This window comes from Raphanus sativus, chromosome 9 (assembly GCF_000801105.2).
Source record: "Raphanus sativus cultivar WK10039 chromosome 9, ASM80110v3, whole genome shotgun sequence".
NCBI classification, from domain to species: domain Eukaryota; kingdom Viridiplantae; phylum Streptophyta; class Magnoliopsida; order Brassicales; family Brassicaceae; genus Raphanus; species Raphanus sativus.
The window spans coordinates 2,061,350-2,075,659 of NC_079519.1; the positions used below are offsets into that span (position 1 = coordinate 2,061,350).

Sequence of the window (14,310 nt, forward strand, 5' to 3'; positions counted from 1 at the left end):
TCTTCCCTTCGTCCTCTTCGCTATCGGCGACGAGATGATCGAGATTTCATAACGGTGGGCGTATTGATGTTTTCGTCTTTAATCGTCATAATTAGTGAGCCTTCGAGACTTCCGTTGGTCTGTTTGTCGGCTTAATATTTATATATATATCCACATATCTCTCCTCTGTGAATCGCGCTCTCCAACGAGTTAAGCACAGTGGGGAGCTTTTGGGTTTAGACATGTGCTCCTTGATGCCCAAGTCCCGTAATGTGAAAAACGCAGCATCTTGTGGGGTTAACAAGCTGTCTGTCGGCGAGCAGATGAGGCCAGCGACCATTGGCAGTACCCGGAGCAACCACAACTTCAAGCTTTCTGACTATATAATATCCATACGCTTCTGGGTATTCTCAAACCTTGGATATGAATTTTTTTTTCATTCTAATCTCTATGGAGGATTGAGGGTATGATTTGATCATGTGTTTAGATCGGTTATCTAAAATAGCGTTGCCAATATCTGATAAACTACAAGTGTGGTCAATTCCTTTACTTTTTAGGATAAACTACAAGAGTGGTCACTTAGCTAATCCAATTGTACATATCATTCTTTGTAAGAACTTAGCAATGTTGAAAAAGCTTCAAAGGAGAGCTTTGTTGCAGAAACTTCAAATCTAATGACCACTTTTTGTGCCAACTGATGAATGTAGAGCTATGATTACAGCAGCTAGGCTCCCATATTTGATGGTGACTACTGGCCAGACACAGCAAAAGAAGATGGCAGAAATGACATTAAGAACAGAGTGATCAAAAACTCAATTACATAAGGGTTCTAAAAGCTTCTGGGCATACTGATCTTTTTGGGAAGGCATCCAAAGGTCAGCTGCTAATGCTTAAAGTAATCTGTGCTTTCTATGAATTATACTATCTTCTTTAATAGATTGTTCTCCTTTCGCCTTTGTTTCCAGCTTGGTGAGATCATCCGTCCACTGAATGAGGACTTTCTCATAGTCCACTTGCAACCTTCTTACACACATTGCTTATGGTGATGGTATCTGGAATCGTTGGATCAGCAGTCAGTGAAAACATTTTCAGATTTGTGATAAGTAATAATTTTCCTTTCTCTTCTCATCTTTGATTTTTATAAAGTTTTTTTGTTGTATTGCCCTTGCATATAAAAATATTAGTGATTAATAACATGTTATCCTCCCTTTCAGATGTTATGAAGCTGAACAGAGGCATGAAGACATGGAAAGGCACATCTGTCTGATCTTCAAGACCAATTCCACTGCAGATTCTTTGCATTCCGACAATTTGCTGCTCTCGGTAAATCTCGGGTTCATCTTATTTATTTTTTCCTCCTAAATATGGGTCTTCATTGGGTTTCATTAGTTAGGGCTCCTAAAATTCTTTGGCATGTTTGTATATTCAACGGATCAAAAATGATATCTCACTAAAAAAAGATGAATTTTTTATATATAAGTTTAATAGCATTTCAGCTCTATAAAAAGGACATGGAAAGCTATCATGTCCCACTAATAATAGATGTATCTTTTTATTGCTTTGAAGTTTAATAGCGTTTCAGTTCTATCAGAAAAGACAGGGAAATGTATTCTGTTAATTTCAAGGATATGCATGTATTAAAAACCGGCGTCCAAATAAATAAAATACTCCAAATTTTTTTTCTTCTTCTGGACTTTAAAATACTCCAAATTTGGTAATGCTCATATTTCATTCTTGGAATATAATTATTTATTTTATAGTTATAGTTACACTCTATCTCTTACAATTTTAAATATAAACAAAAATAAGTTAAAAATATATATAACATTTTAACTATATTTTCACAAACATGAAATTTCTGTAAGTTCCTTATATTTTGATGCTTTTAAAAATATTAATAAACTTTAGTATAGATATAAATCAGTGTTATAGAATAACTTGCAAAATCCAATCAAATGACATAAAAATTTAATTTTATTTCTTCAAATAATAGAAATATATGAAGTCGAAAAAAATTATATTCTGTATAAATCTTTATAATTACACATTGTGAATAATATACATGATATAAAAAGGAAAACCATTGAAAATACAAGTTAGATCAGATCTAAATAAAAAAAATATTTTTTGAATATTCTCATTTTTGAAATAAAATTATATTGTATATGAAAATTAGTCAATGGTAATAAACTTATGTTTTCATCAAACTAGAAAAACACAACAAAAATATAAATAATAATTAAAATAGTATGGTCTCGCAACATGTCATATATCAAATAAAAATTAGAATACATAAGAGTAACTTAAGTATTTATCAAATGTCAAACTAAATAAATATAGATATTCCGCGCGAAGCACAAATAACACATGAAATATGGAATTATATTTTATAAGAGAAAACAATTTGAAAACCATTCGAAGCCCATATGATATAACATATACTACATACAAGCAAAATATATTTTATCACATATAGTTTTTCCTCACATGAAATTTTCTAAAAGACAAAAATAATTATTACATCTCTTGCAAATGTAAATCAAAATAGCTCCCACAAATCATATAAAATAGTAATTTAAATCACAAATAAAGTATATCCCGCACGTAGGGCGGACCGACCCTAGTATTAATATATTTCTATGTATATCATTTAGTATAAATGAGTTAATGTATATAGAAAATAGGGGTAGAAATACGCTTCGAGAGAGAGAAAGTAAATCTGAGAGCTTCTGTCTCTGGCGACCGGGCGGCGCGTCCGGGCGTGTGCCGGCGCCGGAGGGCACCATCTTCTCCGTTTTCCGTTGTTCTCTACACCCTCAATACTCTTGTGGTCCACCTGCTTTGCTCTCGGCCTCTGGTGAGAGAGTTCGTCGTCGATTCCAAGCCGTCTTTGGTGAGGTCTTGGCGTTTCCGGTGGTGGGCTGTCTTCTGCTGGAGTCGAGGCGCGGTGTTGCCGTCTGGATTGTGTTGGGGCTGTTGGTTTGTAGTTGTGTTTAGCTGTTTGTAAAGGTCTTGGATCTATCTCTTTATTAGCTCTGTCTGTGGTTTGAGATGGTGGAGGATTGCCTAGATGAAGCTTCTCCTTTCAGCGTCTCGAACCCATCCTCGGTCCATGGTGTCTACGTTTCTTTTGCGGCCAAGATTTGTATGCTTTTTTGTGGTAGCAAAGCAGTCTTTACTCAAGGGTTTGTGCCAGTCGATTGCTTGTCGTTCGACTCTCCTTCTGAGGTTCGGAGAGAGGTTCTGTTGGTAAGGCTTGTGTTTCAGGTGTATGGGTGTACTTCATTATTTGGGCGTAAGTTGGTATCTTATTCAAGGTGCGTGGACCAGGAAGCGGTTTCCCTTGTCGAATTATGAAGTCCATGAGATGTTTGATCTTATCGTTTGGCGGGCGAGGCAGCAGCGATAGAAATGGCTTTTTCTCTTGTTTTTTCTGCTTTGTTCCTTGTTGTGGCTTGCGTAGTTTCATCCCGAGTTTATAGGAGTTAGTATCGAGTTAGTATTGGTCTAGTTTTTCCTTCAAGTCACCCCTATGTGGGCTCAAGTCACCCCTATGTGGGCTCAAGTCACCGCTCTCTATGGGTTTTAGTTCTTGGGGCTAATTTGTTTTGCCACCAACCTTGTATGATCCTTGGTTTTCAAGTTGGAATGAATATCACTTGACGGGAAAAAAAAAATATAGAAAGTAGGGGTTGCATGTGTTACCGACGCGGACGCCCATTTAATTTTGCCTCTATAAATCATTTTTAAAAATATAGCAAGGTAACTACGCCACAAAAACCTAATCTTTGAAAATAGGTCCCATTAAAATATGATGGCACACAACACTAGGCTCATGTGAGGGAAACAACTATTGTGAAAAATATCATATATATTTTTTAAAGCGTTCTTTTTAATATACTAGAAGACGATCTTATTCACTCTAAAATTATTGTCAGTCGTTTACCATTTGTACATCTTGGTCCCTCTTTACAATTTATTATTTTGTCAACAGCATTTGGCCATTTGTAATATAAATATCTTAAAATAAACAAATTAGTTGGTGTAGAAAGAAACCAAATAGAGAAAAGTCGGCACATCCTGAGATTGAGAGACAGTGAAGCTTATGTAAAATGACAATTTCCTTATTTTTATCGAAAGGGCAGCAAGGCACGATACTGGCCAAAGTCATGTTCAGATTTACCAAATAAATGTCTTTACCGTTTAAAGTTTATACTCTACTATTTACGAGTTAGCTTAACAACACTAGACTGCATGTAAATATTATTCAATTACTCAATGTATTTTTTTTTAAGAGGATTAAATACTCGATGTATTTTAAGAAATGAAAGTGGACGATCCACATATATAAATTTTTGCTTGATATATAAGCGTGAAAAGGAAGTTATGAAAATCTAGTAGTTCATATTTCGGACGTGTGAAACAAATATTAGTACTTTCTTATCATATGTTATATTTGTACTTTTTATAGAGTTTATATTTGTATCTTATACTAAGTTCTCCCGGCAGACGCAAATGTCTTTTTACTCTGTCTATATTTTTTTGTCAAAAAAAAAAAATCTTATACTAAGTTTTTATTTTATTTCGAGCAACTGTATCTTATACTAAGCATTATTTTGTCTATGGTATAATAAGGCATCTGGGATAACTCTCAGTTGTGACGTGCCGTCGCAGCTACTGGTTAGCTAATCCCAAAGTCAAAGCAATTATTTAAGGATCCATCATTGTGATCAACGACTAATTTTTCTTCAAAATTTTATAGGGATAACTAATATACATTACAGTCAGCATAAAGTAACAAAACAAGCCAAAACAATAATCTTATCTTAATTATTTCTTTTGAGTAAACCAACATATTTACAGATAAAATCGTCATAATAAAGCTAAATATACTTGTGTACTATGATAAAAAAAAAAGTATCAAGACCAAAACTATTAAAGAAAACAAAAGCGAAAAAAAAAACTCTAAATCTTTAACATCTTCCTTGAAGATAAAAAAGCTAGGTAAAGTCTGATCAGGCTTTGGTTTGATGTTACCACTCAAATCAAGAACGTGTAATCTTCATTCATCAATGGTGCAACGGATTGGGTCCGGAGGGAACTCGGCGCTTCTCCACTCCATAACGAGGATCGATCTCATCGCCAACGTCTTTCTCGCCGGAAGGACGGTGATGGTGGTTGTTCTCTCGGTGTTGGAAAGGAGTGAAGTCAAATCTCTGGGAGAGAGCTTTTCTGCTGACTAATCCAATGGTGTAGAGACGGTGGTCGTGGTGCTTCGTCAACAAGGGCTCATACGCATTTAGAGAGTAAAGATGGTGGAGGTTGAAGGAATACAAGTGGTGGAGGAGGAGAAAGAAGAATGAGAGCCAAAGAACTATAACGAGAATTATAGAAAATTTCAAAGCCATGGAAGACGAGAGGAAATAAAAGATGACGAAGGATATTTTAGCATAACAAGAGCCAAGAGGCCAACATTTTTTTATAACCTGCCAAAAAAAACTGTTAATCAATAAGAAAAGGCCAAAAAGATGTTGTTTCTAAGTTTGTGGATGTATTTGGAAAGAAACAGAAGAAAGTCTTGCTGGACAGTTTGGAAGACAATACTGCAAAAGCTAATCAATATATTTATATATTATATAGTTGACAAAGTGTATAGTTTAAGAGATGTGAGGGAGTGGGATTTTGTCTTTTCAACGCAGGATGCTTTATCATGTGTGCTCTATTTTCATAAAAGTAATACCCAGTTTTTGTGTTAATTAAAGTTAGCTTTGGTGGTAATTCGTGTTTTTCTTTCTGTTGTTAGAAAAATGTTTGATAATACTAATAACTGATTTCCTTTTCTGTCTTTCACGTGATCTGTATATTTTTTTTTGAAACACAACTTCATATTAAACTCATCAACCATTGTTTGTTGGTACAATAAATGCAGATTCATCTGCCAAGATACGTTTTGCTAAACTATCAGCAACAACAGTAAACTCCCGAGGGATCCAACGAAAAGAAATAGCTTCAAAAGATGAGGCTAATGCTCTGATATCAGCGACGATGCTGTAGAGTTCCGAAGCATTTGAAACAGAGTTCACAGCTTGTATTAGTTGACTCGAATCCGATTCACAACAGAGGCGGGTGTAGCCGATTTCCTTGCATTTGATGACCGCTTCTAGTAGGGCCAAGGCTTCCGCTACAAGAGGGGAGCCTACGAAATATGCCGGAACAGCAAAGGAACGGGTTCTGTTCTGGTCAGCAATTGTCCAGCCAAATCCTGCCATCATTTGCTCCTCCCTCCATGCTGCATCTGTTCGGACCACAGCACAGTTAACAGGTGCTTCTACTCTTTCCCTAGTGATCTGTATATATACCATATAATATACTAATATAATATAACATTTTTATATATTTGTACAGATAAAGTAGTTTCAATTGTTTTAACGGGAATTTTTATATGTTTTATAATTAAAAAAAAACTCTAGATGTACGCATATTTTGAATTTCGAACAATAGATCAATTATAGATACTGAATCCAGACATGTCTGGTCTAGAAATTTTTCGTTGTTATGTCATCAGCGGGGTCAAAACATGATAGAGTGAATAAATTATGCAAACTGCCGGGAGAAAGATAATAACAGTGTTTGAAAAGATAAACCAACGAACCGTTGGTATATTGTTGAAAGAGTGTATAGTATTAGTAGCCAATCCGCCACTTAAATTTTTTTTGTTTGGAATAGATTTTTTTTTTCAAACGGTGAAACTATCTTTCCAAAAATAGTTTTCAATCAGCAATGGACACGCCTCGGTTAGTACTTCATTCCTCATTAACAGCGTCGTTGCTCCAAGTGCAAAGATGAAACCATTTTTACTTTAACATGATTATCAAAAAAAATTGTGTTGGGTAAATTTTTTATAGTGATTAATTCTCATCGCAAGCTGTGTTTCTTTAAAAAAAAATTAAGAATTTTTTGAAAAGACATAAAATCACTGTGCAAACAGAAAATCGAACATGCAACTTTTAACCGTCTCTAAATAAAACCATTATTATCATGAAAAATGAATATTATGAAATACACGTACATAAACAGAATCTACATTGGTTGATGATTGGTATACAAAAGCAAAACCATTATTATAAGGTACTAAACCTTGTAAAGAAAATAAAACTAATCCATCTAGGTATCTTAGAATTCAAGAAATTGAAAAAGAGGCATGATTGCAACTGAGCAATCATGAAAAAAGTATCTGGAATGGTGAAAAATAGTATAATAAAATCTTCCGAATAATGAAATATTTGATTTCGAAGTTGTGTAATCGATGGTATTATATCTGCAGGAGAAGATTGCAATAGGTCTAATTATAGTCGACGTGTGAGCAGAGTAATGAATGAACTATTGATCCATTGCCTTTACATGTGCTCTCCCAAAAAAAAATAGATATTGCGTCGTGGACTTTTGATGAAACTACGTTCATATATGACTTTCTTTAATATCTGTTTCCGATAATAAATTTGTTTCTGTCATAAAAGGTTGACTTTGATAGATGCAAGGTGTTATTTTCTTCTTGTTGCACAATATATCTTATTAAAACTTGCATATATTAAATCACTTTTTATAAGGAAAAACAATAGAGGTATATATTAATATATATATATATATATATATATATATAATAATACTATGAATCGTTTATATGGTGTTTTATACTTATATTGATGTTTTACGGTGCCTAATTTAAATAATTATACAGTTTTCTTTATCTGAGAAGCTTGGATTTTGGAAGATTTATGCATAAAAATTAAAGTTAAGGATATAATAGCATTTAACGTAAACTTCCCATAAAATATATATATTGGTTTGGGGTTCGGTTACTGCTAAAGCATAGAGAAGAATTGCATCCAATATATAGTACAGAAATTTACCAAAAAAAAAAATATATAGTACAGAAGTTTAAGTTGAAACCTGAGAGATGAGAGAATTGGAAAGTATGCTAACAAACAACTATGTAATATATCTGATATTTGAATATTTCATAATAGTTACATACGAAGATGATAATAGACCAAATGGGTTTGGAGAGTTAGAACACCTCCCATCGGGAGTTATTAGATTTTAGAAACTTTTGGTTGGATTTTTCTTACTCTTAAAAAAACTTGCAATTGAATATTAGTATTTATATTATATGTGTATTAAATATTAAGAAACTTTTGGTTGGGAATGTTCCCAAGTTTTTAGAAATTCCTAACTAAATACTAATATTTATATATACATACATATGTATATTAAGAAATTTTTGATAAGATGATGTGCATATATTTTCAGCTCTATACATGATTTTTGTTTGCTTGGGAAAGAGATCAATTTTTCGTGGCTGAGATATTTACATTCGACTCATAACTTCTTTCTTTCGCATTAAACAAGAAAGACAAGGTTGAAAGAATAGTATATGTTATGGGAAAGTCTGTTGGGATTTAACTAGCTAATGTTTAACTTTTTATTGTCTAATTAGTACGATATTGTCCATTTTGAATTTAAAAAATAATTTTCTACATATTATGTTAATTAGAAGTTGGTTATACTTAATCTTAAAAAGTATTATGTTAATTAGAGTTCGAAATCTCTTTATATATTAAATTCTCTTTTGTCTAAACTTCTGATATGAGAATTAGATTGACATCTCTCAAAATCGAGGTTTAAACCAAGCTAAGTTTTTTAAGAAGTTGGTTATACTTAATGTTTTAATTAAGTAAATTGTAATACATATTTTAAACGATAAGGCTTGACATGGATTAAGATTAGTCAGTGATATACCTAAAGTTTAAGATTATCTATACAATAATAAATGCTGCATATATGGTTTAAGATTCATCATGGGGGCTATGCGATTCACGATACACCATAGGGTTAGCATATGATTTCAAAGTTTTCCACTGTGATGTAAATTATGATTATTGATTATGAACGTTTACAAAGTAAAAATAACTTTTTGAAGCCTTTTAAAAGCAGTAGATTCTTTGATAAATGTCAGTTAGTTTAATAAGAATTGAAATAAATGATTTATAAACCATGCGCTTTATAAACTCACATTCAGACTAAATCTTGGACATGTGAACGCTTATATTTCTGCATCCAAAACTTTTTAAAACAAAAGATAAATTTGTGTGTTACAAATTATAAATATTTATATATTATATTTATGCATGTGTGTTTTCTGAACCAATCACACAAATTATATAATAAATATATATTTTATTTATACATTAGTGTATTCCAAACCAAAATCCAAACTGATCCCTAAAGGTCATAAAATTATTTCTATTATTATTTATAATTTTTGCAGTAGCCAACCATACATATATACACTTTTTAATCTGATTAATTTAAGTTCAAAAATTTTATTAAAAGATTAGACAATGAATGTATGTTGAGAGAGAAGTCATAATATTGTTCAAATGTTTTTACAAAAACTTGTATTGTGAATCTCTCATAGTGAAGAAAGGAAAATATGAAGATGTTGTAAATTTGATTAAAGGTCTTACAATGCACGAAAGAGGCTCTTGAGTGGATTATGGAACAAGAACTGGTGGGTAGTGTGCAATTCCAAACAAGCTTTTTAACTGTTTATATTTTGCCTTGCACTAATGCTGAGTGCTCGAAATATGATTGCACTAGTAAAAAACGCAAACATCAAAATATTTTCTTATACTGGAGAAGTGTGCAATATCACAAATCTTGAAAATCATATGCAAACAATATACAAGAAATATATACTGCCAAATGCCACGAAACTATCTTCATTCATAAAATGGTAAAACCAATTGCTGCCCTCTAAAATATGTAAAATATATATAGATTTAGAAAAAGAAAACTAAATGGAATTCTAAAAAGATACTATTGGGTTGAGTGAAGAAGAAATATCTAATATAGGAGTACATTGCAAACGAAACATTGTTAGAAATTTAAAACTAAAAGTATGTTTATTTGTTATTATGTTTCTGACTTTAAAATTGCAAACACTAGTAAAAGCATAAAATGTTATGGTTCACTTTACCTTCCTCCTTCCTAAATCATGCTTGCATAAAATTGAGTCGTTGTGTTCGCATTTACTCTGGTCAGGAAATATTGACTCTGATAGCTGTGCTTAAAATTTTCATTTTTCTATAATTTGGGTCCACATGATTCACATGTAAATACCGTCGAAGCGACCTATGCCATTTTTTGTTATTTGACACAACTTCAACTTAAAATTCATCATAAACGTTATTACAACATATTATTAATAGTTATATTCGTAAAAGCCTTCTACCTTTTTTTTCTTTGAAACACAAAAAAATATCATCTTCGAGTCTTAGTAGTTGTGGAAAACATTTTAGCAACCGATTTTTATCTATGTTTCAAATAGGTTATGAGGTTCAGTCCAAAACTTCTTGCAGTGAAAACGTAGGCTCATTAATCTCTAATAAATTTCTTTTTTTTTGGTAAAAATGTTAAAAATCTCTACTAAATATTTCCGACAATAGGGCACAATAATTTAAAAACTAGGGATATGATTAAAGAAAAGAGAGATTTCTTAGCAATTCTATTAATGTGTTCGTCGTATAATAATATTTGTATGATAAACGACCGAACAAGATCTCCCCGATCAAACCAAGGGAGCCCTCGATGAGGCATATTGTAATGAATTGAAGGAACAGTTTGTTTGGGCTTTAATCAGCGACATAAAGTGTGGCAGTTGTATGTTTCTTTAGGTCTTACATGTTCTTGTTCGTTTCTCGTACAGGTGAGTTAGTTTGTCAAATATCAATTCATATTCATTTTTACGTACATAACTAAAAAATATACAACCCGAATGGATTAAATAAAAAGTAATTAAATATATTTTTGGTGTAAGTAATTAACACATTTATTTTTAAAAGTCATTTATTCTAAAATGTAGTGGTCATGTAGATTATTCGGAATATCTGAATCACAGAATTGAGGTGGGTAAATTTCTTTTTGATGATTTTGGTATTTTGATGTCCTCGAAAGAGATCCAAGTGTGATGACCATCAACCGGAGCTAGCTAAACTAGGGAGCCCGCCGAAAGTATTTAAGGGAACTATCTTTTTCATTTTATTTTAATTAACGGTGATCAAAACTCGAATTTAGATAGCAGAACTCACGGGCCGTAAATCTTTTACCACCAGATTACAAGCGTTCAGTTAATTTTTCTTCTTCTTAAAGTATCCAAATATTCTTATTATACTAAAATTCTTCTGAAATGCATATGAAAATCTCATAATGTTTCTAATTCAAGATTCTGGACTCAATTTTCATTATGTTTACGTTTATCAATGTTGTTATTGCTTTTAATTAAATAATGAAGAAATATAAGAGACTATGATTCAACGAGATCTCCCATATTCCGGCTGGCATAGGAGTTTTGTAGCCCACACATGCAAATGCAAGACTTTGTTTTTGGACGGACGGCTCTTTCTTAGACCATCTCCATTGGGAGTTTTTAAAAGTTCACACAAAAACTAAGAAAAAAATAGTATATTAATGTCTCTGCAGTGAATCCAGGATGCGGAAGGTCTTCGCGGTGAACCGAGTTCATCACTATTCTATGGGTCTTACGCGATGTGGCGGCCCACAACTGATTCATTTTTTTTTAATAAATTAAACCGAAAAAAATACAAAAATAATAAAAAAATACCTTTATGACCCTTCTTACCGGTTCTTTGATGGGGCCGGGTTGCTCTTATGTTTTCACTAGACGGTTCATGGCTGGATGAATTGCTACAAGAAAAAGAAAGTTAAACGAAATTTAGGGCCAGGGTATTTCCTTTTGTACTTTAGATGGGCTTAGTCTTCTTATTGGATAGCAGGCTAAATGATATTTAGAACCAGTGGCCAAGAAAATAGAAGGGCTTTTGACATATTATTAGAGCACCAATTAAAACAAAGCTCTTTAGACGAGGCTCGTAATGGACCATTACTAACGGTGGATGTGGATGGTTTTACGACATTTGTTTAACGCTGATTTATTACGATATTATAATTATGCGAAAGATTACATAGATGATCCATTTTAAACCTCTCTTCCGTTGTTTGCATAATTGTTTAATAAACCGCTCTCTCCGAGATTTGAAACCTGGATTTTCTGCATTCTGCAATAATTTGTGTATAGTCTGGGATTCGAACCCCAGACATGGATGTAGAAACCTTTAAACTTTCACTATTAGGCTACGGTGTTTCCACAAGTCACTATCTTTAAATTATAACATTTTGTCTGCGAAATGTAAATCAACTCCTATCTTAATTATATTTATTCCAAGTCTGGCTATTATTGAAAAGTAAACTAAAGAAACAAAAACGAGTTTGTTAAATATATCCATAGACACAAATACATATAATTAAAAAATATATTTAAACCTAAAGTGAGTTAAAGTTTAGTAACTAGAGAAACAAAAGCGAGGTCACAATTTAACACCTAAAGAAAAGAGCTGTGGACCGGAAATGATGCAAATGCATGTGGTACGAGACGTCAAATTGAAGCAACGGCAAAGTCTCGAGAATGTATGTGAGATGTACGACCTGTCTCTCACGGCAGAACACACTTTGTGTATTATATATAATTACGCACACGATATAGACACTCGCAGGCACACGTATATGCAAATTAATGATAAGCATGTATGCATGTTAACAATTAACATTCGTGTGGTACCAAAACAAAGGGATCGAAAAATTCTTGATGTTCCTTTTTGTCATAGAAAGATATGTACAGTGTATCAAGTATTTAACAATAGCTTCACATGCCCCTGGGGGGGGGGGGGGGGCAATCCACATATATAGTCGATAGAACATTAATATCTGACTTATCACGATTTGGGTGCTACCATACAAAGAGATAAACCTCATCCGAGAAAGGAGGCATTTCTACGTTGGGAAATATTAAATTCCACATTGGAAAATTAGACAAGAGATGTATAATATATAAAGAGATATCTAACTCTAATTAATACAAGGATTTTTAGAAATAAATCTAAAATTAAATCTATGTGGGTCAATCTCTAAAACATAAAGTGGATAATATCGTACTAATGAACGATAAAGAATTAGAATTAGGCTCATCATAAACCCCAACATACGTGACACAAATACAAAATGGCCACGTGTTTTGTGATAATTTTGTGATAATTTAATTACCAAAGGAACATTGTTTTTTTATTTAAAGGAACACTAGAGTTTGGTTTTCATTTTGATTTTGATTTTTTTGTAAATTTTTTAATAACATTTTAAACACATATGTTATTTAGATATTTTTAGGTTTCTACAAAACTAATCAGACCCGAAATGATCCAACTTGAATCCTATCCGAAAATATATAATATCCAAATAAAGTTTAATTTTAAAACCTAAAAACCCTAATATCAAAAAAACTATTCACTCGAATGGGTACTCTGATGCCTATGTCTAACTGAGTTTGTAATCAAATAAAAAAATTCTTTGTTAACCGGTTTAATTTTTGTTATGAATAAACTAATTTCATTTAAACTTGTGAAATTATTATAGTTAATACGTATCATAAATGATGTTGAATTATTATAGTAAATATATTTAATAAAGTATTTAGGAAGAGTAAGAAAAATAATATGTAACTAAACACTTTTAGATAAGTTATGTTATTTACTTTGTGATAAATGCTGTCGATATAATTAGAAAATACAATAAATAAAATAGTTTAAAATTAGTTTAAAATGAAAATCTAGAGTAAACCATTTAAAAATAAGCAAGTATTATTTTGTACATCAATTTTAATAGAATGAATTGTTTACAGTTGTTTGGCGAACATAATTCGATTCAAGATGTCCAATAAAGTAATTAATAGGGAAATTAGCATGGATGACCATAAAAAAATTAGTTCAACAAATAACCATATGAAAGATATGGCTAGAATATGTTATACACTATTATGTAATATTATTATATATACCCTTAGATAATCTTAACCTCTGATTCATTTTATTTTTTATTTTTCTTGTTCTCTTTTCTTCCTTTCCCCTCTCATTTTATTTGCACTATATTTTATTTATCAACATAATTTAGCCAAATAAAATATTAGAGTAAATTATACATACTAATATAAATTTCTTTCAAAACATAAAAAATGTTTTTTATACGAATATCTTATTCTATCTATCTATCCTATTAAAAGTGAAATACAAATATAAATTAACCCTCACTTAGTTTATATATTTACAATCATTGCCACTGGTTTTAATAATACATACATTAATATTAACAAAGCCTCTCACGTAATACACCAAAACAAATCAACAAGCCCATTAACAAATTTTT

General features: G+C 31.9%; 1 protein-coding gene and 1 long non-coding RNA gene across 2 annotated transcripts; one reads left to right on the forward strand and one right to left on the reverse strand.

The window, feature by feature from the left end:
- LOC108826793 (uncharacterized) lies at nt 1-1,539 on the forward strand. The gene is made up of 3 exons (XR_001945540.2): nt 1-854; nt 945-1,082; nt 1,194-1,539. It is a non-coding gene; the product is annotated as an uncharacterized LOC108826793 (long non-coding RNA).
- Nucleotides 1,540-4,783: 3,244 nt separating this feature from the next.
- On the reverse strand, nt 4,784-5,914 carry LOC108826002 (CLAVATA3/ESR (CLE)-related protein 12-like). Its single transcript, XM_018599364.2, has 2 exons — nt 5,882-5,914; nt 4,784-5,516 (listed from the first exon to the last, which is right to left on the reverse strand). The coding sequence occupies exons 1-2, from the start codon at nt 5,912-5,914 to the stop codon at nt 5,049-5,051; spliced, it is 501 nt and encodes a 166-aa protein (XP_018454866.2). The 3' UTR covers nt 4,784-5,048.
- Between the last annotated feature and the right edge of the window lie 8,396 nt (nt 5,915-14,310).

What these genes read in the sequence shown, in the direction of transcription:
- LOC108826002 (XM_018599364.2), bottom strand. Translation starts at nt 5,914, where the DNA reads ATGAATCTGCATTTATTGTACCAACAAACAATG. An exon ending in TATTGTACCAACAAACAATG is followed by an intron (nt 5,517 to 5,881) that starts GTTGATGAGTTT and finishes CCACAAACTTAG; the next exon opens with AAACAACATCTTTTTGGCCT.